General features: G+C 52.8%; 7 protein-coding genes across 7 annotated transcripts; 3 read left to right on the top strand and 4 right to left on the bottom strand.

The window, feature by feature from the left end:
- Positions 1–157: 157 nt before the first annotated feature.
- On the bottom strand, positions 158–2,595 carry triA (putative mRNA capping nucleoside-triphosphatase; the record flags this gene model as incomplete). The annotated part of the gene is made up of 3 exons (XM_025527781.1): positions 158–328; positions 426–875; positions 928–2,595. The coding sequence occupies 3 exons, from the start codon at positions 2,593–2,595 to the stop codon at positions 158–160; spliced, it is 2,289 nt and encodes a 762-aa protein (XP_025385294.1).
- A 704-nt stretch (positions 2,596–3,299) lies between these two features.
- On the bottom strand, positions 3,300–6,020 carry BO83DRAFT_380820 (WD repeat protein). Its single transcript, XM_025531843.1, has 4 exons — positions 4,967–6,020; positions 4,298–4,898; positions 4,160–4,234; positions 3,300–4,102 (listed from the first exon to the last, which is right to left on the bottom strand). The coding sequence occupies exons 1-4, from the start codon at positions 5,750–5,752 to the stop codon at positions 3,675–3,677; spliced, it is 1,890 nt and encodes a 629-aa protein (XP_025385293.1). The 5' UTR covers positions 5,753–6,020; the 3' UTR covers positions 3,300–3,674.
- A 66-nt stretch (positions 6,021–6,086) lies between these two features.
- On the top strand, positions 6,087–7,724 carry BO83DRAFT_104476 (putative pantetheine-phosphate adenylyltransferase). Its single transcript, XM_025525883.1, has one exon. It carries the CDS (start codon positions 6,379–6,381, stop codon positions 7,582–7,584), a length of 1,206 nt encoding a protein of 401 aa, XP_025385292.1. The 5' UTR covers positions 6,087–6,378; the 3' UTR covers positions 7,585–7,724.
- Positions 7,725–9,295: 1,571 nt separating this feature from the next.
- On the top strand, positions 9,296–10,835 carry BO83DRAFT_319498 (F-box domain protein; the record flags this gene model as incomplete). Its single annotated transcript, XM_025527780.1, has 2 exons — positions 9,296–9,650; positions 9,709–10,835. The coding sequence occupies 2 exons, from the start codon at positions 9,296–9,298 to the stop codon at positions 10,833–10,835; spliced, it is 1,482 nt and encodes a 493-aa protein (XP_025385291.1).
- A 592-nt stretch (positions 10,836–11,427) lies between these two features.
- Positions 11,428–14,531, bottom strand: BO83DRAFT_104448 (putative regulatory protein Ral2). Its single transcript, XM_025525882.1, has one exon. The coding sequence runs from the start codon at positions 14,205–14,207 to the stop codon at positions 11,550–11,552; it is 2,658 nt and encodes an 885-aa protein (XP_025385290.1). The 5' UTR covers positions 14,208–14,531; the 3' UTR covers positions 11,428–11,549.
- A 1,420-nt stretch (positions 14,532–15,951) lies between these two features.
- On the bottom strand, positions 15,952–17,033 carry BO83DRAFT_380816 (peroxiredoxin). Its single transcript, XM_025531842.1, has 5 exons — positions 16,975–17,033; positions 16,794–16,902; positions 16,459–16,711; positions 16,153–16,405; positions 15,952–16,093 (listed from the first exon to the last, which is right to left on the bottom strand). The coding sequence occupies exons 1-5, from the start codon at positions 16,992–16,994 to the stop codon at positions 16,060–16,062; spliced, it is 669 nt and encodes a 222-aa protein (XP_025385289.1). The 5' UTR covers positions 16,995–17,033; the 3' UTR covers positions 15,952–16,059.
- Positions 17,034–19,424: 2,391 nt separating this feature from the next.
- On the top strand, positions 19,425–21,426 carry BO83DRAFT_380812 (AT DNA binding protein). Its single transcript, XM_025531841.1, has 7 exons — positions 19,425–19,529; positions 19,634–19,919; positions 20,161–20,296; positions 20,433–20,678; positions 20,735–20,752; positions 20,808–20,924; positions 20,993–21,426. The coding sequence occupies exons 2-7, from the start codon at positions 19,842–19,844 to the stop codon at positions 21,310–21,312; spliced, it is 915 nt and encodes a 304-aa protein (XP_025385288.1). The 5' UTR covers positions 19,425–19,529; positions 19,634–19,841; the 3' UTR covers positions 21,313–21,426.
- The last annotated feature ends 718 nt before the right edge of the window (positions 21,427–22,144 follow it).

The following is a 22,144-nucleotide window of genomic DNA, read 5'->3' as shown; positions in this document are numbered from 1 at the left end:
CATCTCATCGACCATAGAATAGTTAAATAGTTGTTTGTTGCATGCGATCCCGTCGTCCAATTTTGTGTATCCGTGTTATGTGCGAGAAGATAAAAAAAAAGAGTTTCTTCGGAAGATGGAATAAGAGTAAAGTGGATAAAGATAAATGAAGGTAAAACTATGGCGGTACGGCTCGTGCCAGAACACGGACATTATCCACGAAACCCTTGATCAGTTCTTCATACTGGTTTTTGGGATCTCCTGTCATAGCCATTTGGCCTTGGCGGCGGATTTCGGCGGCGGAGATTTCGACTTCGAGTTCGTGTTCGAATTCGCCTTTGACTGGGGGCTGGAGGGAGGGAAGGGATGTTAGCATGTCTTTGCTTCTTTTTTTTTGGGGGGGGGGGGGGGGGGGGGGGGGTGAAAGATTATTAAGGGATTCTCACCTCTGATTTCGCAACCTGGGTTAGGTCGATTTGGTATGCTAGATGTCGATAACTCATACGATCCTTGTTCCGGTCGCCGCCACGACCACCCCTTCCGTCGGCGACGGGCAGGTTACTGACATCGCCGTCGTAGTTCATTTCGAGGTTGACGCTGATTCGCCAGTCGACACAAGTGCGTGGGCTGTGTACGTCGAGGTCGGCGATGCGGCATTTGACGATCTTTGCGAGGACTTCGCCCGTTCGCTGATCGACGGTTACACGCACCTTGGGTTTGTGCCGCGGATTGAGGTTCTGTCGGATGACTGGTGGAAGCTCGTTGGGAGAGACTTCGTAGAATGTATCCCTCTCCTTCTTGTGGGCGTATGAAAGTGGGATGCGACCTTGATTTGATTGGGGCATGGACATCTTGACCGCTTCGTTCAGGAAATTATTCATTGCTCGGTGTTGCGCCTTTGCAGAGTTAGCTTGTTAATACATATAGAATCCATGCATGGTTACTTACCACAGTCATAGTGCTTTCAAACGCAGTCCTGAAGCGCGGATTATCCTTGTTTACAACAGTCTCAGTCAAAATTGGCAGAACCATTCGCTCCCCGCGATCCATATCGATGAGCTGACCCAGTTTGGCTTCCACCTCAATGATAGGCATTTGTCCGGCAGCAGCCGCCCCAGCAGGGGCTGCAATGGCGTCATTTCGGAGCACGACGTGTTGGAAAAGGAAATCGGCGACGATTTTGGTGACCTCCTCGTGCGGGATAAACCCCGTGATAGACGGTTCCCATGGCCCCAAGCTACCGACCTGTGGAGGCTCGGATGGCCGCTGCGGCGTCGGCGTCGAAGGCCCATTCACGGGCGTGGATTCCCCTTTTACTTTGACAGGAGGAGCAACCGCAGCAGCCACAGCCCCCTGCGCGGAGGACACGGCGCGTTGGCGCACGATCCAGGGGTTTGCTGGCGAGTCTCTTGCGTGTTTGGGAATAGGCGGGTGTGGCTTTGGGATGGGGGGACATCTTCCTTTCGAGCGAGCACATCTTTGGGCGTAGATAGGCGGTTCGTTGAGCCTTCGCCGTTTTCGCTTGGGCTGTTGCGGGCTCGACGTGATTTTCGGGTCTGAAGCCACTCTAGCTTTTTGGGCCCACTGGGGCGCCGAATCCTCCACAGACAATTCCTTTGTGATGGACATTCTCGACGAGGGTGGTGAACTGTTGATTTGTTGCTCATGTGTGGGAAGACTTGGGTTCGTAGGTTGGCCCTCCTTTATTATAGTTCCATTCTCAACGTGTTCTGGCTGCGATAAAGCGGTCTGGTCGGAACGTGCCGTAGTTGTCTCGGGACGAGCCCCTGGGAGGAAGGTAGTTCTCGGGCTCACACTTTCGTCTGACTCCCTTCTTTCTGAGGTGGAACTGTGTTTGCGCGGAGTTTGGTCTAGTGTTCTTGATTCTGCTCGCGATGACCGCGCCGCGGTGGAGGGCGACACGTGCATGGCGGCAGCGGCAGCGTCCGGGCCCACCCACGGACTGGAAGCTCGATTCGAAAGAGAGTCACGACCTGAAGACTGAGGACGAGCGGAAGATTGGGGTGATTGGTGGGCGTAGATAGCAGCAGCAGACCCTCGTGGCGTATTCGGTAGCGATCCTTGTGCCGAAGGGGAGAAATGTTGCGACGGATAAGGTTGTGCAGCGCCTGTCGGGGAACTTTCCCTGGGATGGAATGAGTGGGAGGAATGGGAATAGGGGGTTAAAACAGACTGGATGGATTGCGACCGTTGTTGAGCGACGGGGGACTGCTGCTGCTGCTGCTGTTGCTGTTGCTGTTGATTGTAAGCGACGGACGCGGCGAAGGAGTCACGCGAGACAGAGGCACCGTAGGGAGGAGGGGTCGGAGCTCTTTGGGATGGCGCGCCCGGAATTATGGCCGGTGAGGGACGATATTGGTAAGGCGATTGAAGAGAGCCGTAGGAGGAAGAGCGCTCGGGAGATGCGTGAGATCGTTGCGGCGGCGGAGGGCCGGAAAAGGCTGACGGATAGGAGGATGAGGATGGCAGCTGGTCGCGCGGAGGATAGATGGGGTCGGAGGAATCGCGAGGCGCTTGAGATGGCGACGGATGTGGTTGGGAGGGAGCGCTGGAGTTGCCAGCGCTCTCCGTGTTCATGATGGTGCGCAAGTCCATGGTGACAGCTGGCTAGAAAGCGACAACCTGAAGGTGTTGAGTAGCAAGTAAGAGGGAAGCTGCAGACTCCCTTCCACGATCACTTGGGGACAGCTGAACTCCAGCCAGAAAGCTCGGAGAAGTCACGAGAGAATGGCGAGGAATGATGACGGCATGAGGCAATCGCCAGTGAGTTGGCGATTTGCAGGGTGGAAGGGCGAAGGGCACGAAAGAGCCGGGATGGAAGCCGAAGTCGAGGAGGAAGAGGAGAAGGGAAGAATGAGGAGAGTTGAATTGAAGGTCGAGAAGTTCACGTCGCGGGATCGGCACCGTATTCTGGCGTGCAATTGGCGGGTGGCCGATTGGCGGCTCGGAGCTCCCATAGAAAGAGAAATTTTGGAAGAGAAAGAGGGTGATGGAAGATGAAGCGCAGTGGAATGAGGCTGAGAAATGGTTATTCTAGCTGTCAGTCGAGAAACAAGGAAGGAGACACATCACCGATAAGTTTAAGCAGTAAGTAGGAAGTAGTAAAGTAGCATTGAGTGTATAGTTAGTCCTTTCCCTACTGCCTTCCCGCCCTAAGGTTGCACCGCTCTGAGTCTCATTGCGACGCTGCCTCCACTCCCGTCTTATTTAGTGTACAAATACATTCCAAAATTGATCTGATACATGGTAAAGCTCTGATATTACCATTAGAATTGTATACCATGCCTTGGACTGTGCCTGTCAATGGTGCAGGTTGTATAGTGTATAGATTGACGGGAGTAGTAGCTATAGTATACCCGGCTTCAACCACTCTCCGTTCAAGATATCCACTTGTAAACGAGATAAAAAGCACAACCCAAGTGCCCCTGAAATACACCTAGGTACTCAATCGACTATACGCTAGTTCGTTTCATTCGTTAACTCATACCATGCCAGTTAACAACCCAAGAATCTCTTTACAGCGTGAGGGGATACCGAAGGTGGCAGCAAAATCCGAAAGGAAAAAGAAAAGTAAAGCCAACAGAAAAAGGAAAGCACAGCAACGCGAGACGATGGTGTAGTATAAGTTGAAATAAAAAACAACAAGTCGTCTAATAGTGCTTTTCTCCATGGCGCTACAGTGCCACACCCCATAATCCACGTCCACCGCAGACCCCGAGCCAGTCGCGTGGATGCCCGGCAGGGGTGGTACCGCCCTGCGGCGACCAGCTAATGTTTGACACTTCGTTGTCGCAGAGCCATACGGCGGCCGGGCCACGCTCACTGGGTGTCGCGGGCGTGCCCGCATTCTGCGGGGCGGGAGGCATGGGGGGCACAGGAGCCGCATTGTGCTGGTTGATGAGGTCCCACAGAAGTACGAAGCAATCGTCCGCACCAGAGGCCAAAACCCCGCGGCGATTGGGCGACCACTCAACGCAGTTGATGGAGGAGCCGTGGCCCTTCAGTTCAAGAAGAGCCTGTCCGGGCTGTCGGACGTCTAGAACCCGCACGATGTTGGAATCTTGCGAGAAAGTGGCAAGAAGGTGGGAATCATGGGGTGATGCTATGACAGTTAGCGTCCAGTTTCAACCGCAGCCAGCAAATCTGACCAAATACATACCAGCGATGCGTAGTAGAGGCGGGGGCCATACGGGCTGGGCTTGTCCAGAAGGACTTCCATTGCCCGGAGTGGGGACTATAGCAGGTACCCGTTAGCGTATAATGCAGGGATCTCTAAGAAGAAATAAATTGGCATTACCCTTCTCATGCTTCTCCGTGGGCTCGTAGATGATAGTGCTATGTTCTAGGCTGCGGAGATCAAACATGCGCACACTACCATCAGCGCCACAGCTGACAAAGACGTCCACGCTATTCGCGCAGAATCGAACGTCGTATACCTCTTTGTCATGTGCAATCAGCTGCGTCTTAGCGGTAAGGGTGGGAATATCCCAGATCGTGCAGGTGGTGTCGATACTCGAGGTAATGATCAGACTGGGGGAGATCGTATTCCAGTCCAATGAGGTGATTGGAGCGGTATGCTCGGGGGATTTGGAATTGGAGAGCAAAGCCAGCGGCGACAGTTTCGCTGTCGGTGCGTGTTGGCTGGCCGACCGCGTAATGGAGTTGGAACTTGGTACGGGTTGCGCCGTTGGCAGCGACCATAACCGCAAATGATCGCCAGACGTGGCCAACAGATCGGTAGACTGCTTCTGCGACGACGGCGGCTCCCAGAGTATCCGTGTTACTGGATATGAATGGGTGGCCTCTGCGGTTTTCACATAGTCGAGCTTAATCTCCCCCGCGGCGGCATCCGGCGTATCGGGGTCGGGTTGTGTCCAATGGGTATCTATAATTTGTATCTATTCCAAATTAGCACAACTTTGAGGTTGCGAATATGAAGAATGCAAGGTGGCAGGGGTACGCGTACGTAGTTGTGGTTATCCTCTAGGTAGCTTCCCAAGGCAATCTTGCCCCCGAACGAGCTGGAGCTCCCCGTGATAGGCCATTTGCACCAATCCATGGAATATATAGGCCAAGGGGCGATGTAATTGCTATTGGTAGGTACCGGATTATCCCCGTTGAACGGCGCCATACCGGAGCTGGTGATTGGGTCACCTAGAAGGTCCCCTGTCGGTCGGATGTCGGCTAGACCCAACGGTGAGTATTTTGTTCCCTGAGGAGTATGGGGAGGGTATGCAGAGCCAGGTGAAGAGCCTGGCTGTCTGTATTTTGGCTGCTCAAACCCCGCTGGGCTGGATCTAGAATGCCCATGAGAGTTGACCATACTGGTGCGGGCATTTGGCTGCTGCTGCTGCTGCTGCTGCTGCTGGGGCGGTTGTTGTTGTTGCGCCGACGGGGGCTGTTGTCCTGATTGTGATGTTGGCTGCATTGGTGTATTCAATTCAGGTAGTGTTGGTAGCGCCGAAGGTGCAGTGTTGACTGATACTGCAGGAGGACGGTTGACGTTACCCGGCTGAAGCGCTCCCGGGAGTACTCCGCTCGCGCCGCTGCTTCCACCACCACCATACTGACCCGGTTGCGACCCTAATGGGTGAACATTGATGGAAGGGACATGGTTGTCTTGACCGGCGGGGTATTCGTGAGACATCGATTGTCGCTGCAGATTGGGGCCCGTCGATGGAATATGGAGCTCCTCAGGTCGACCGTAGCTTGTCGCCCGCCGAGCGTCGTAAGGCTGCGTAGGATTCGACATGACAGCGATGGCCGAACAACCCGAGACCTCAAGAATGAAAGGCGCAGCCCACCGCACAGCAGTTGGACCTCAATGAGATTCTCGGATTGAGTTCGGGAGTCGAAGACGTAGGGCGATAACGAGGGTACGAGGACTATCCGGAGGAGAGGGGATTGGTGCTAGGAGCTCCGACTGCACCAGGAATGTGCTCGATCTGGATCATATCACGGGGGAAAGATGATTAAGGAGTCAGAGAGACATCCTGGAGCTCGAACGAGGGGAAGGAATGCCTGCAGGAACGGAGAAAGTCGAAGGGAGGAGCGATGAGGCAGCAAAGCGCCGCCGAGGGGAGTCTCGTGCCGCTGACTCAGCCACCCAGATCGCGGGGGAATTCCTGCGCTTCTCCTTCCATCATCATCATCATCGTTGGTTGGGGTTGATGAAAGCGATCTTGTCTTGCGTTGCCAAACGAAGATATTTGACACCGGATTACTAGGTGGGATTGTACACTTACATTCCGCATTAAAGGGCATATCGTGCGCTGTATAACTCTTCGACTCTATTGTTATCGCCTTGAAACTCTACCCTTGCAGTGTTCTTTCTCTACTAAGCTCCACCCGTGAGCTCCCCTCTCTCCTCCCCGCAATATGGCTTCAGATCAACTTTCGGCCCTGCTTCTGCTGCCACCACCCCCTTCGGCATCGTTCGACCAGTTCAAGGCTGCATACGAGCCCATTCTGTTGGGTGTCTGCACCAAGCTTGTCCGGGAACTTAATGGAGCCAATCACGCGGCCATACTAGATATTGCGCTCTCCCTTCCAGGCCTTCGATCCCCCTCATGTCGGCCGCGCACTAGGGCATTTTCAAGCCTCCAGTCTTTTCTGGAAAGCATCTATAGGCTTATTGGGATTGTGTGTGTTGAGCAAGGCATTGAGCTCGACGGTCCTGGCGGTATTGACGCCCGTGTGATCTTACTCGACTACGATTCAGTCCAGACTGCCGTTCCCAGGGACAACCCGTGCGATGGTCCTGTTATTGACTTGCAGACGTTGGCGCGGTCTGGGCGACTGTGGGATTTCATATACTACCCGGATAACCAAGTAGGTCAGGGTCTAGCAACGGCCTTCAGTAGCTTCTATTCTGAGTCTAAGGACCCCAACGGCGGATCTATGAGCGCAATCCCAAATGCACCCAATTGGAAGGCTGCAGAATCACTTCTGGTGATGGATGATAACCACATATCAACCATGCATTACTCTGTGGCTGTAGGAGGCACTTTCGACCATTTTCACATTGGGCACAAGCTCTTGCTCACGGCTACGGCGTTGGTATTGCAGCCTGCCGAGGATGTGGAGGCAGGTAAAGTCCGGAAGATTACCGTCGGGGTGACAGGAGAAGGTTTGCTGGCGAAGAAAAAGTATGCCGAATATCTGGAGAGCTGGGATGAGCGATGCATGAGTACCGGGTCGTTCCTTTCAGCCATCATGGATTTCCGTATCCCGGAAACCAGTGCGCCGCGCATTGAACGAGACTCTGGGTCTGGACCCGATGACAAGTACATTCAGATGCGAATGCGGCCGGATCTAGTCTTCAAGCTGGTACAGATCACGGATCCTTTTGGCCCTACCATCACCGACGAAGAGATCAGTGCTCTTGTTGTTTCCAAAGAGACTCGTGCAGGTGGGGCCGCGGTCAATGAGGAGCGTGCGAAGAAAGGCTGGGAGAGCCTGGAGGTGTTTGAAGTCGACGTACTACATACAGGCGAAGTCCCCACCGACGATGCCGAGAGTTTCGCGTCCAAGATAAGCAGCACTGATATCAGACGGCGTCGGATGGAGATGGCCACGGAATAAATTAGCGCAATGAACTGGCAAAGCGTGCGGGCAGCTATGCGAACCAGTCGTCAAGCTCGAGAATTTAGACATTGACAGCTGTCCTGAAACGGCAGAGGGCAGGCGTGCAGATATGGGGATGATTGGGCACGATGCGATCCTGTACATACATTGCCGGCATCACCAGCAGCCAGGGACAACAAAGCGAGTCATGCATTTAAGTCATATTGATTTTTTGTGAGTTGCGATGGTGCTTCTTGATGAAGTGACGCAACAAGGAGTGAGCTTCAAATGTTTTTAAATGGGGGTTGTAAAAATAGACGTTCTCCGCACTAATATGTGGTGGTGCACTACTACTTCTTTTTCTTCCGTTCTTTCTTCAACCGCCATTCAATTATATTTTTGCTCCTTTCTAATTTCCGGGGAGGCTTTTGAATGGCCTGTCTTTTTTTTGGATTATCATTCTCTTTGTTTGATTTGCTAAACACAAATTACCCCTGAGAAGGGTTCAGAATGAGTTGTTTTCTTTGTGCAGAGAGGAAAAAGAGAGAAGAGAGAACAGACCACCAACCATCTTATCTCTCCGGCGTTTGGGATTGCGCCCTGGACTCGGGGGCTACTGGCCCAGAGTGTTTTAGGGGCTGATGATCCTTTCCCTCACAGCATCCCCACGCGAGGCTTTCCAGTCCGGACCAACCCAATGCCATTGTTGGCGATTCCGATCCAGTTCTGCAATCTCGATACCGTGCTGCTAAGTACTAGTCCTGCTGCTAGCACCCCCCGGTTTGATGGAGCAGCTCCAATGCGCTAGGCTCACGGAGATGGGGCAGCAGGAGGGAATAAATGCCGTGCGCAACTCGCCAGTCGCAAGCAGGGACGATCTAGGCTTGGGAACGACAGGCCGCCATTGATTCGCGTTCTTTCCAGGCGGGGTTCCCTTGCTGCAACTCTGGTGGGCGTCTGCACGTAACGGACTCTCATGTCGCATCATTTTCCCTCTTACCCACTCCCCTCCCTCCTCCTTCCCTTATCCCCGGTCCAGCCAGCTGTCGTCGTCCTTCCCTACCAATCCTCTCCGTCACTTTCTTTCCTACTAGATTCCCTCCTGCAGGTTCGCGCTGGATATCCGCATAGTGTTTCGATCATGTGACCCCTGTGTGCCAGCTCTCTCAGCCAATATCCTGTCGTCTGATCAAACTGGGGCGTCTTCTGATGGTCCTGGCGAGATACCCGGAGGTGAAACCCCCCCCAGTCGACTCGAATGACGGAATTAGGGATTGTCGCGGTGGGACGCTCTAAATCTTGTCAGACAGGTTCACTTGCTGCAAGCGCTCTGCCTGTGGCCCGCCGTCTACTCTGCAGTCGATAGAGAATATGCTGGGAGTGTGAGAGGGGATGTATCACTTTCGTCCTTCCTTTCCTCCAACTCTTAATTTCTTTTTCTGCTCTCCTTTTTTTTTCTTTTTCGAACTTTTTGCGCCTCATTTTATTTTTTTGTGGTCATGATCCTTTAAAAACCTCCCGGCTGTCTGCTGTCACTCTTTGCTTATTCTCTCGTCGATTCCCTGTCCATATAATCAGGGTCAGTCCCTTCCTGCTCTCCTCTTTCTTCCTGAACCTCCGACCTGGCGCATCGTTGTTTGCCATACCCCTCTCGTACCTGGGCTGGTTTCCATGTTGGTGCGAGTGACCATAGCAGCCGACCACGCGGCTGCTTCGCTGTGCGAAAACCATGGAGAGACCTCGAAACATTGAAGACTTGGCAGACGAGTTGATCAGTGATATACTTTCGTACCTTTTGGGTTCAGACAATCTATCTCCCGAGCCCTCCCCGACAACTCCGCAAGGCTCGTCTCGCGACTCCGACAATGGCACGGCTCATGCCTTCGGTGAAAAGTCCGAGTTGGATCGATTCAGACTCGTCTGCAGAAGATTCAAGCGCATCGGTACACCCCGGAAATTCACCAGTTTTGTACTCCGGTTTTCATCCGACGAATTCCGAAGGTTGGAGGACCTTCTGAACATGCAGCTAGCCTGTCATGTCAGATATTTCACGTACATGGTGCGACCCTTCTACCAAGGAAGCGGTACCGTCTCTGCAGACCCGCCCGGGATGTTGCGCGCATGAAGCTGATGATTCTATAGGTTGGTCCCACATCCTGGATGGGGTCGATGTAGATAACCTTCCCGTTTCGCCCATCCACCGGCGTCGGCTCGATGATCAAAAATACATACTCGATTCAAACCTTGATCTCCGTTTATTGCGACGGGCGATAGCAGCTTTTTCTTCCCTACAACAAGTCAAACTCCTCCGGTTGCAAGATGGAGCAGACGAGCAATTGCTAGACCACATACGCGAGCGCTCGTTGGGAAGAACAACGCGTCTGGACTGGGAACCCGCCTGCACCAGAGCTGTCACCAGCCTGAGCATTTCGTTACTAGAGTCAAACTGTAACTCAGTGAGATTTGTCGGGCCGCAGATCAGCCCGGAAGCAACCGTGAGATTGCTGCAAGCTCCATCCACCAGCCTTTCCGCACTGGGCGCACGACTGGCGAGCTTGGATGTTACTTTTCACTCCGCAGCCAAGCTATCCACATACATGGAGACGCTCTCCAACGTCTTCCATGACTTCTTTCTAGCTGCCAAAAATCTCACAACCATTCATTTAGGCTTCCCTACCAATGCGCCACTGGACCTCGCGTTAGAGCAGATTTTCCACCACGTCCAGTGGAAGAGACTCCGGACCCTCAGTATCCAAGGCTGGCGCCTCGGCTCGGAAGAAATCATCGCCTTCATCCGTCGGCACAGGCGCCAGCTTCGCAACGTCCGACTAGCCAACGTCTATCTCCGCCCCGGTGGACGATGGCGCGACGTTCTTAGCGTCTTACATGACGAAATGGACCTTCTTGAACGCATAGACCTGCGTGGAATCGACTACACCAGCCATTTCGACGCAAACGCCAATGCCCACCACCACGCTGACGCTGCCGGACCCGGTGCCGGCAGTTCTCAAACGCCGACACTTGCCATCGTTGTACAACCCACGCCCGACATGGCCCCGCACAAGGCCTCCCTCAACATGGACTACTTAAACAGTAGCCCACCAGGCAAAACCCGCCGCTTCTTTTCCGATGCCACGCTTGAACAGCTGAGCGGACACACATCCGACATATTAGGAGACAATGGAGAGAGCGTAAGCCATGACCAGAGGTTACTGTGGGAAGCATGGGTTTTGTCCAGTCAACGAAGTAATGTCCACAGAAGGGTTTAATGTCATGTCGTTACGAATTTGTTCATTTTGCATATGTTAAGTTCAGTTGGTTTCCTTTTGAGCGATATGGAACATTAGTCGCATTTTAGCCGTAAATCCGGTTCCTAAGCAAGTATGTATGCCGCGCTCGCTCGTATACTAGTTAACCACAAGAATCTGAGTGAGCAGAAGACCTTAGTACAGAGTATTATTGGTAGCGTTGTATTCGTAATGATACCACCTGATGAAAGGAATAGTAAGCATGAAAACGAACACTTACAACCCACAACTACACATGAGTAAGCATTCAAAACACTAGACAAAAGCTACTATGCGAAGATAGAATAAATAGAATGTTACAAAGACACGGAGGAATTATCAATCAACGAGACGGAGGTATATAAAGATAGAGTTGAAATCAAAGGAAGAGAAAAGAAATCTATGTATCGAGTAGATGATAGATAAATAGATAGATAGGTGGATAGAAATCATCAACCACCTTGCCCCCCCTCCTCCTGCAGTAAAAAAGGTACTATGTGGTTGTAGTAAGTGTGACTAGATAGATAGACAATATGAATAGAAATGACAGAGGATCCCAATGATCAATGCAATATATCACATCATCGTTCATCGTTCATCATTATTCTCCCTTTCCTCTTCCCCTCTTTCTCTTTCTCCTGTTCCTTCCATTCCCGCGACTGAAACTGTACATGGATGTATATGGCTTTGAGAAATCTACGCACCAGGCGGTGGAGCAGCAGCAGCAGTAGCAGTTGCAACATGATCCGCTGCGCCAGCAGGTTTGGTGTTGCGTTCCCGGAGACGACGACCTTCCATGAGACCGCGGAGACCGCGCTTCTGAAGACCGATGACACTGCTGAGGTCGCCGGTCCAGATCTCGCGTTCGGGACGAAATTCTGCGTCCGTGTTGCGGCGGTGGTGGGACGGACGGGTGGGGTCGCCGCCCATTTCGGAGTCGGAGTGGTCGAAGCTGGTGTTGGTGGAGGCGGAGGTGGAAACACTGGCATTGCTCATAGAGTCTTCACGGTCGCGGTCTACGCCGGCGTTGCTGCGGTGCCGGCGGCTGAAGATGTTGGTGTTGATGCGAAGGGGGATGCCGCGTGAGCCCATCACGCCGCTGGCGCTGCTGGCCACGGAGAGGGCGGAGGTGCCGTGTTCGGTGTCGGAGGAATCGGATGTGAGGTGGCTCTGGGAGGTGGTGGTTCCGGTACCGGAGGATTCGTTGCCGGCGTGGGCGCCGTTCAGCGCTTCCAGGGTGCCGCCGGGGCCACTTGTGAAGCCGGTGCCTCGGCCACCGCCGGCGGCCATCGCAGCGGCGTTGAAGACGGCAGCGGCGTTTCTTCCGTCGAGAACTTGGTGGAGGCGCTCGACGGTGGCTTCGAGGAGGCCGTCGACTTGGTAGGGGCGGGCGAGTTGGAGGAGGGAGCAGAGGATTTGCGGAGTACAGAGGGGTGAGCCGGCGGGGGGGAGAGACGAGGTGTAGAAATAGTAGACGAGGACTTGAAGAGTGAGGACGGTATGGGGGAGGTAAAGCACACGAGGACGAGAGGTAGGGGAAAGGCTATGCGCAGAGGGTATCTCAAGGTTCGCTAACAAGGACTTTGAGGTGACTGAGCGGTTGCTGACAAGAGTGCTGGAATTGGAATAATTGCTGTTTTGCCCCAGTGACGGGGTGATCGTGATGCTCGAGTTGCGACTGGGATACATGGCAACCGCTGGACGTAATGTTGCAGTCTCGGCGATCCCGCTATCACAGGACTCGCGCAGAAGCTGGATAAAGTAAGGGCCCCATCTGCGAGTCAGAATGCGTGAGTTCACAGGGATGCGCTCGCCTCCAACCGCCTGTAGTTCCATATCGGCCATTTCAGGCAGAGACTGGGCGAGTCTGCCTAGTTCGTCGGACGCGGAGGTAAACGGCCGTCCGCCCGAGGTTAATTTGGTTAATTTGTGCTGCATTGATGCAGGGACTGCCGGGGCGCTGTATGAGATGTATCCCGATGTGGGCGTGGTCCGGCACGCATTGTTGTAGAGCCCAAACGCTTCCAGCTCGACCATACACACATGGGAGAAGTTGATGCGACGATGGTTGTAGTCCTCGACCAAGCTGCGCTTCCGGTGACCCAGAATAACAAAGGTGTTCCTTCTCGGCCACAGAATTCCACGGTTCCAACTGCCATGTCCGAACACAGAGCCGCCGGCATCAATGCGACCCCAGGTAAGGGTTCTCAGGTCGAGGGCCCAGAGCGCGTATTCTTGCTTCGACGAAGTCAGGTAGGTTCCGCTCACGACGAAATGGCCATTGATGACTCCTCCGTTGGGGAACCTCAAGCCAGGAGGCGACGCCTGGCTCTGCATGGGCTTCTCGATCAGGCGACCATCGGGGAGGCGCACCTGAAGCTCCAGCTTCACATCCAGGAAGTTGTAGTTAGAATAGACCAACATCGGACAGCCCTCGACCTGCGAATCTTCTTCTAACGGCTCCTGCGCCTCACCATCGTCTGCGGCAGACCCGATGTCGGAAACATTCATGCCTACCAAGGGAGCAACCACACTCCGATAGGCACCGCAGCTTCGCCCCAGGTGAGTGGTACTGGTCCACTTCAGGCTACGTAGGTTAAACACGCTAATCTGTTCGATATAGTGGTTGGAGCTATCTTGCCCTCCTACAACCACCATTTCCGCCCCTCCAAATCCGTCGATATCCACCCCGATCGATCCCTGGTTCGGATTTGACGACGCGGGGTTGTGGTGAATTGCAGAAAGTGGAGCAGTGGCTGAGGTGAAATGGGCACTCGAAGGCAAAATGGTCGCGCAGTGTGCATAACGTCCCTGAGGCGAGTCTGTGGCAGGGACACGGGTCCATGTCCGAGATGGTACATCGAAAATGTGAATATCAGACATGACCACCACTTCTGGCTGTGCTTCCTGTCCACCTGAGCCATTACTGGCGGGCTCCTTTGACACGTTCAGTGCAGGCGACATGCCGCCATAGCACACCAACTTATGATCACCCAGAGCGCAGACACTGTGGAAGTACCGCGGACGGGGGATGTCGCCGGTGGTCTCGATCTTCGTCCAGTGACGCCGGATCAAGTCCAGCTCGTATATGTCCGACGTCAATTGCGGGCGACTTTTAGACAGGACACGACCACCGAACACGTAAAGCTTATCGCCCAGGATAGTCGTGGTGGCCCCGACCAACGGATGCGGTTCCCTGCCAGTTGTTCGGCGCACATTGCACACCAAACCTGACAGGTTTATGGGACCCGAATTGGACGGTGGCGCTTGATGTCCAGGTTGAGCGCCTGACGCAAAGGAATCATCCCTCCCGGCGTCCATGAAGCCCAAGCTCGACTGGCTTCTGGACATCATCTTGGCGGTATATGAATCCTCCACCTAAACAATTCCACAGAAACCAACTATCGTCCTTCCAATCGTGCGCCCAAGCGAGCTCTCATAAAACCAACTGTGTCCGGGTATCCAAAAATCCAAAGAGGTGTCTTCCAAAATCACGACAGTTTCCAACCCTCAAATGGCTTATCTCTGGTATGGCGCTAAAGGGATCTCGATTCGACAGAGTATCATCACACCCAGATATCACGACTAGGCACGGATTTGGACAAGTGAAGCCGCACGGGCACGATAGGAGAGCGAAACGAATGGGTTTGGGGCGATCTTCGAGGTCTAAATCGGACCGGGGTAGTGCGACCAGATCAGGGGGCGGGCGGAAAGGGCGAAATCCGTCAGAGGCACTCGCTGGCTTTCCCCGCCGCTGCCGCAACCTGGACGAGGGGAAGAGGCAAGGAGGTGGGACCAAGAGGCTCTTGACTCGAAGGATGGAATTGCTGCAAGGGATGAACCACCGATCACGTCACTGAAGAAGCCTGACCGAGGAAACACGATTGAGGGAAAGGAGAAAGACGGGGGTGGTGGAAGTGAAGTGCGGGTTCAAGGCGGTCTCGCTACCTTGTCACTAGTTTGGCGGTTACCCGTTAAACGGTCCAGGCACTACTGGGTCAGATCACGGTGGAGAAAAGTGTCTAAAAGGGAGAGAGGGTTTGCAGAATATGCAACCCAACCCTGGGAAAGTCAATTCCTCTGACAGGTTCAAACTCAAAGTTGTAAGGGAGGGGAGGAGGGGGGGGCCCAACCTGTTTCAGAGTTGAGGCATCAGCAACTTTTGAGGAAAGAACCATGATGTCAAACCAGAACGGGAAGTTCCTCTCACCTGTTTAATTTGTTATTTATAGTACATTTGGAGGTCCGTCAGAGTAGCACCGCCAGCATTCAAATACTTGCACTTCTCGGGCCAAGTACTAGTCGAAACTCAGGTATACAGCTTTGATTCTCGGGGTTGAATATCCTATGTTTGGCAGGCAAAAGCTATCGACGACTAAGGATACCACGACGCACCTCCTTTTGAAGTACAGTCTTACGGGTCCCTGTGATCGGTCCAGAGCCTCGGCCCCATGACAGTGTGAACATCGACCAGAAAAATTGGTAAAAACAACTAGTGGGTTGGGAGGAAGAGGAGTAAGCACGAAAATCTGACAGTCCGAAACCTGCATGCCATTGTGTATGAACCAAAAATGTTATGAGGCTCAGCGACTGTCGAATGATTGATCATCGTACACAGTCAGATAACTCAGATTCGCTCTTTGTATGCTCACATCCTATTTAGCAGTATATTTTCCCTATTATGCATTCTCGGGGTGTTTACGGGCTTTTATTCGAGGCACGGCACCGGCAACGCATTCTGCCCTTCTGCTGGCCTTTCAGCCGTTTGCGACCAGGATCATCATGCAGGACGGAACTTCAGCTCCATATCGCCACTCGAACGGGGCCCAGACTGCTGTTGATCATGCTACCAGTCGCCGTGTGTGGGCAGTGACAGGATCCTCTAAGGTGCGCCATGCAGGAACCAAAGCACCGCGGACACGGTTCCTGCGTGGAAACTCCCAACATGCAGGAGCATTATTCGATACAGTTATTGATTAGCCACGACGAACCCTGCCCGCCTTGGGGTTATAATTTGGAGATCGTTAATCGATTTATTTGTCATGAGGTATCAAACTATTACACATCATAGCCATAACTTTCATACCGCGTTCCCTCTACCAACCCCGTCACAACATGTTTTATTTATCATGATCGGTACGCCACCCATCTGTATGAGATTGAGTTGACGAGGATCGGGCGGGACATTGTCATAATCTGCCTTGATTTACTCCTTCTTAAGGGAGGTGAAGCGAAGGTAACTAGTCCATCGCGTTAGCGACCGTGATATCTCTTTAAGCGGGTGTACTGGACAACTTACGGCTTGACAATGCGGATGTCACCGAACTTCTTCTGAGCGTCCTCAGTGGAGACGGGAGGGGGGATGACAACGTCGTCACCAGGGAGCCAGTTGATGGGGCAGGTGACACCGTGCTTGTCAGTGGTCTGCAGAGCGTCGACAACACGGAGGACCTCAGCGGTGTTACGACCAGTGGAGGCGGGGTAGGACATGATCAGACGGATCTTCTTGCTGGGGTCGATGATGAAGACGGAACGGATGGTGAGAGCCATGCCTGGAATATGTTAGCAGCGTCCTCACGGCGTCACTCTGGGAGGAATGGCTCACCCTTGGCGTCAACGTTGGTGGTGTCCTGGTAGTCGACCATGTCGTACAGGTAGGCAACCTTGCGCTCGGGGTCGGAGATGATGGGGAACTTGAGGTTCGAGCCGTTGACCTCATCGATATCCTTGATCCAGGCGTGGTGGGACTCGGTGCCGTTGGCGCTCAGACCGATGAGCTTGACGCCACGAGCAGTGAACTCGGGCTCGAGCTTGGCGAAAGCACCGAGCTCAGTGGTGCAAATGGGAGTGAAGTCATCCTATGCCAATTGCAGAATTGTTAGCTCAGCTGTATCTTTGATTCATCATGGTATCCAGCAACGGTGCAGGGAGAGAACTAACGGGGTGGGAGAACAGGATAGCCCAGCTGTCGCCAATGAAGTCGTGGAAAGAGATAGGGCCGTTGGAGGAGTCGGCGTCGAAGTTGGGGGCAACGGAGCCGAGACGGAGACTGTGAGAAAGTGGCATGTCAGAACTGGGCCGAGTGAGGGGATACAGTCACATCGTGTTGGATAGCACTTACGGAGCACGTTCCTGGGCCATTGTGAAAGTGAGGGGAGGTGTAGAGGGGTGGTTATGAACTTTTTAATTAGATAGGTAGGGAAAGAAAGATGAGTAGGAAGCAGGAGAAGATGAATGCTACGGAGGAAGTTGGGAGTTCTAAATATACTGCCGATGAGGCCCGAGGTCGGGGAACCAGAAGACGAAGAGCCCGTGAATGGAACGGGGATGGAGCTACGAGGCAGAGGGGGGACACCATCCACATTGAACCAGAACCACAGCTTGGATGCCCCTCCAACGAATGACAGCCGCTGGGAGGGCGATCTTGATCACGCAATCTGCCACCGCCCACGGGGCAGAACAGCTCTGATTGGACCCGCATGAGCTCATTCCAGGTGGGATGTTTAGCGTCATCCGCATTGGGAAATGCCCCTCCCCCGTCCGGGATGTTTTTGGGGAGATTCAACCAGAATCCCATGGCGAAATTGGATTCCCCAAGGCACGAACCATCGACCTTAACTCATGTACCGTTCCCTAGTTCCGGCATTGTTCCTAGACTATAGTAGGAGGGGAAGAACCGTGCGAGGCCAGTCCTCTTGTTCATCCTCCTCTTCTTCTATAGATGGTTCCTGTTCATATTACTGTCTCTATCATCATCCATATCAATGTTATGACAATTATCACATACTGGCTGCTGCGTGCCCAACTCTGTTTGTTCGTCTCAGCCGCTTTCTAGCGTTACAACTCTTTCTCACCCGAGAGCTGTCGGCCGACTACCTTGCAAGAAAATGGCTCGGCCGACAATCGTGTTCGCTTGGGGCCAATGGTGGTGTTGAATGATGGCGCAATTGTGCGTGTCTTCTTTCCCATCCTCCTGGCGACTACTTGATCAACTACAGCCTACACACTACCATTACAGTAAGTGATGCCCGAGCCAAGGGCGCCATCATGAGAAGCATTTGCAAAAAAAGAGTTTTGCTCATAGCGCCGCATACATAATCACTAGAATCACCCGGAGCAGTTTGTTTGGGAGCTTACCAAGATCGAACTACCAGCACTCACCCCTGTGCGAAGTTTTGGCGACGGAAACCCAGGTGCCAAACTTATTACTGGCCCCGAAGCTAGAAAGGAAAACAGTGCCATGACTCAACCATTTTTAACGCTATCACGGAGTCTGGAACTGCGAGTGCCTGTTATCTGATACTTGAATTTTTATTCCAAGATCTCTCATGGCTTGGATGTGGAGGGCCTTCCCTACAGTCATTGCCAGGATGGCATGCTCACGGTATACACTAAGTATCCGTTCGGAGGCATTTGCGACCAACTCTGCAGGGCTGAATCAGTGACAATGGCGCAATTTCCTACCGAATACCATCAGTTTTGTCCTTCGACCAAAGTCATCAAGTTTTTCCTGGTCGGGTACCAATTCGCTTACAATCTCCATATAACGGTCAACATATTGCGCAAGTCTGGCAAATATCAAAACATGCCAATGGCTCTCCACCCACATATGGCCTTTTGATCCTGATATGTTCTTCAAAGAGATCGAGCAGCGATATTTGGCCGTATGGTAGCTTTGCACGACGCTAAGCTTCCTCAAAGTGTACCCTCCGCATTGAAATCACTTCTGGGGCTTGCAGGACAGTTCACGCCGACTCCCCTCTTGAGAAGGAGAGGTGTCCGATGACGGGGAGAAAGCTTCTCTTTGAGTCACTACGAACCGGATATTATCTTCGAAACATGGGATATACTTTCCGCCTTCCGATCGAAGCAACATAAGACAGGTACCTGCTCCAAGTTCTTCTGAAACTAGGAGTTTAGAGGCATGGAGTGGGTAGAGTACACTATGGACGAACCAGTCAAGTCGAACATAAGTGCTCCTTGCATTATCTTCTTGGCCAGCTCATCGAACTGACAGAACATTGATGAAGAGCTAGACTGCAGATAAGAGAAGTTCTCAGCAACCCAGGACCTTGGCCTATGACTATAGGAGTCTCCGAGAACACTGTGGCCAATAATGGCGTTGAAAGGGCATGAAAAGGCCTTCGGCCTAGCGAAGGCTGTAAGTTCGGGCACTAGCGAATCATTATTGAGATAGCGCCAAATAGTTGGTGTTGTAGCTGGTAGTACAGATTGAAAGTTAAGCAAAATCATGGTCATGAGTGGCCTACACCATACAGTGACTTGGTATTGACGGCACGAGCTTGCCTGTAGTCGGGTGCATCGTTCCAACTGGCAGGGTAGCACAATCCATCAACACTATGACAGGGGTATATGCTGCGTGCAGTTTTATTCTCCTGCCTGTTCCTGCGCCTACGGAGTAAATAATAATCAGTTATAGTTTTGCTCGGTCAGGGTACCTGAATCTCCGTGAGTACAGCCACGTGACCCTAGCGGAGCGCCTAAGGGGGCTCCACCGCGCGTCCCGAGAAGCTCGAGCCGTCCACTCATCCGCAACCAGAGCTTCACCCATCGCGGTCCTGTTATGATTCTTGCCCAGTGCGTGTCTAGAACCGCGTCCTATCGTGTCTAATCGTTCCCTTCGACTGCCGGAACAGACAGCTGGTCCGTACCTTGGTTAGTCTCCGTTGCTAACCTTTGCAAACACCCATTTCCGCATCGGTTCCTTCATAAGCTTTCCTATACTGGATTGACTGACTGGCTGGCTTTCACACTTCTAGGCGCGTCTGGATCCTCGTGTTCCAAGTCCCCCAGCGCTTCCCCGCTGGCTGGCTCCTGACTGGCCGATTTCTTTGTTGTCTTCATCTGCTCTTGTCCTTTTCTGACCGTCCATTCGATCTTTGTTCCGTCTCTCTCTTCCCTCCCCCCCAAACTCCCGTGGATCTTATCGCACAGATAAACATCCCTCCATCAACCTACCAACCAAACATGGCACCCCAAAGGAAACGCAAGTCGGAGAGCGCGTCAATCGCCGAGGAAGCCGAGTCCCCTGCTGCGAAGAGAGTGGTAAGCCTTTGCCTACCTACAAGTTCATTATTACTACCCACGAGGTAGCGCGTTCCTTCTACCAGACCAGTCGGCCCGTTCAATACGCGATCGCCGCCCACTGGCAAATCACGGTGTCATTCGCTCCCCTTCCCCAATGATTGGAAGCGTCGATGTTACATACAAAATGCACGAACAAACGATTATGTTTTCCAAAGTTCCACGTTCAGGCAAAACTAATCGTTCTTCATTTCTTACATAGGCCGCGCCCGACACACCGGCTACCGGCGAAAAGAGAAAGAGGGGTCGTCCCAGGAAATATCCTGAGGGTAGTACTCCCAAGCGCCCTGACGGCCCCAAAAGAGGCCGTGGCCGTCCTCGTAAAGATCCGAATGCCCGTCAGTTCCCTCCTTGCGTCCCATATCTCTGATGCTTCTATGGACAAACCCCATACGGTTCCTCTTGTCATGCCATTCTTTTATAGATGATGCGTTCGGTATGATTTTTTCTACGGAAATTGCTGACATACACTAGCTACTCCCTCAAAATCTACAACCCCCAAGCAAGGCAAACGGGGCAGGCCAAGGAAGACCCCGGTCGAAAATGGAACAGAACCCACCTCATCAACGACAAAAATAGAGACGGTCGATACCACACCCTTCGAAGGGCGCTCATACTGGTTGATGAAGGCTGAGCCGGATTCGCGACTGGAGAAAGGTGTTGATGTAAAATTCTCGATTGATGACTTGGCTGCCCGTAAGGAGCCGGAGCCATGGGACGGTACGTTTCCATCATAGGGCTTTGGATGATTGATTTGTCTGCTGATCACCCAGTAGGTGTGCGTAACCCTGTTGGTAAGTGAGGCCATTGGCAGTAGCAAGCTAGCCTTCTGGCTCACAAGCAAAACAGCACAAAAACATATCCGCGACATGAAGAAGGGTGATCTCGCCTTCTTCTACCACTCCAACTGCAAGGTCCCAGGCATTGCAGGTATCATGGAGATTGTCAAGGAGCATTCGCCGGATGGTAAGTCTTATCACATTAGCCCTTACTGGACAAGACAGGGTCAGCTAACCCGTTGCGTTCGCATTTAGAATCGGCCTTCGATCCCGCCCACCCATACTACGACGAGAAGTCGAACCGAGACGATCCCAAATGGCAGGTTGTCCACGTTGAGTTCCGGCGCAAGTTCAACAAAATGATTACGTTGAACGATCTCAAATCATATGCACAGTCCGTACGGGCTCTTGAAAATATGCAGGTGCTGAAGCAGTCCCGGCTGAGTGTGACACCAGTAAGCGTCACAGAATGGGCGTTTATCATGGGGGTAGCGGAGGAAAACGAGGCCAAGGCAAACGCCGAAGCTTCCAAAGATGACAGTGCCGAAGGCGAGGAGCCTGAATCAAGCGAGTAAAGGATAAAGGGATTTCATTTTGTTGTCGGGCTTTTGGGATGATCAACTTACTTCTTGTGGGAATTCGACACGCGCATTTACTTTATGTACAATCAAAGGGATTTTTTTTTTTTTTTTTTCTTTTCGGTGCAGCTGATGGTGCGGTCGATTCACGTAGCAGGCGGGTTATACCCGGCAGCTTGTATGGATGGCTGCATGGCCCTGACTGGCGATGCTTTCTATAAATGTTGCCACTAGTTGACGCGTTATAGGCCTTGTAGACTAGCAGATCCCCCAGCGAGAAGCGCCGATACCTTCTAGACCGGTAAAGAACATGGGTGGCTGTTGAAGATGATAATAAGTTTGTGATTCTTGACGAATCTCTGTTCTGCGACAGATCGAAAACCTATCACAGGTGGCGGCAGAAACCCCTCCAAAAGCTTCCGAGGGTTAGCGGAGAATGCAATCAATTATGGAGTAATCGGAGAGGCGAGGGGTTGTGGCGAGGTCTTGGAGAAAGCGATCATAATGGAAGAGCCGGAAGAATTATGATTGGAGTTGGGGAAGACGCAAGCTGCATGCACACGATGGGGGGAGAGCAGGTGGTCCAGCTGGATGGGGGAAAGAAGTGCGGAGGAGCTGTAGAATCAAGCTTATCAAGCTGAGATGATTAGTTTGTTGCGCCGGTGGAGATGCTGACCCAGAGATTGGGACACCGGCGAAAGGATGGCATCGAGAAGAGTAAGTGTATGCGAAGAGGGGCTGCCCGAGGCACCGCCGCCTCTCCCATTCGCTCTTCCATCCTTCACTGGCGGGGATGCTTCATTCGGCTTCCCTTCAACCACTAATCATT

The sequence above is a fragment of the Aspergillus eucalypticola genome, assembly GCF_003184535.1.
Source record: "Aspergillus eucalypticola CBS 122712 chromosome Unknown BO83scaffold_23, whole genome shotgun sequence".
In the NCBI taxonomy this organism is placed as follows: domain Eukaryota; kingdom Fungi; phylum Ascomycota; class Eurotiomycetes; order Eurotiales; family Aspergillaceae; genus Aspergillus; species Aspergillus eucalypticola.
The sequence above is the reverse complement of the archived record's forward strand: the minus strand, read 5'-3'. Positions and strand labels throughout refer to the sequence as shown.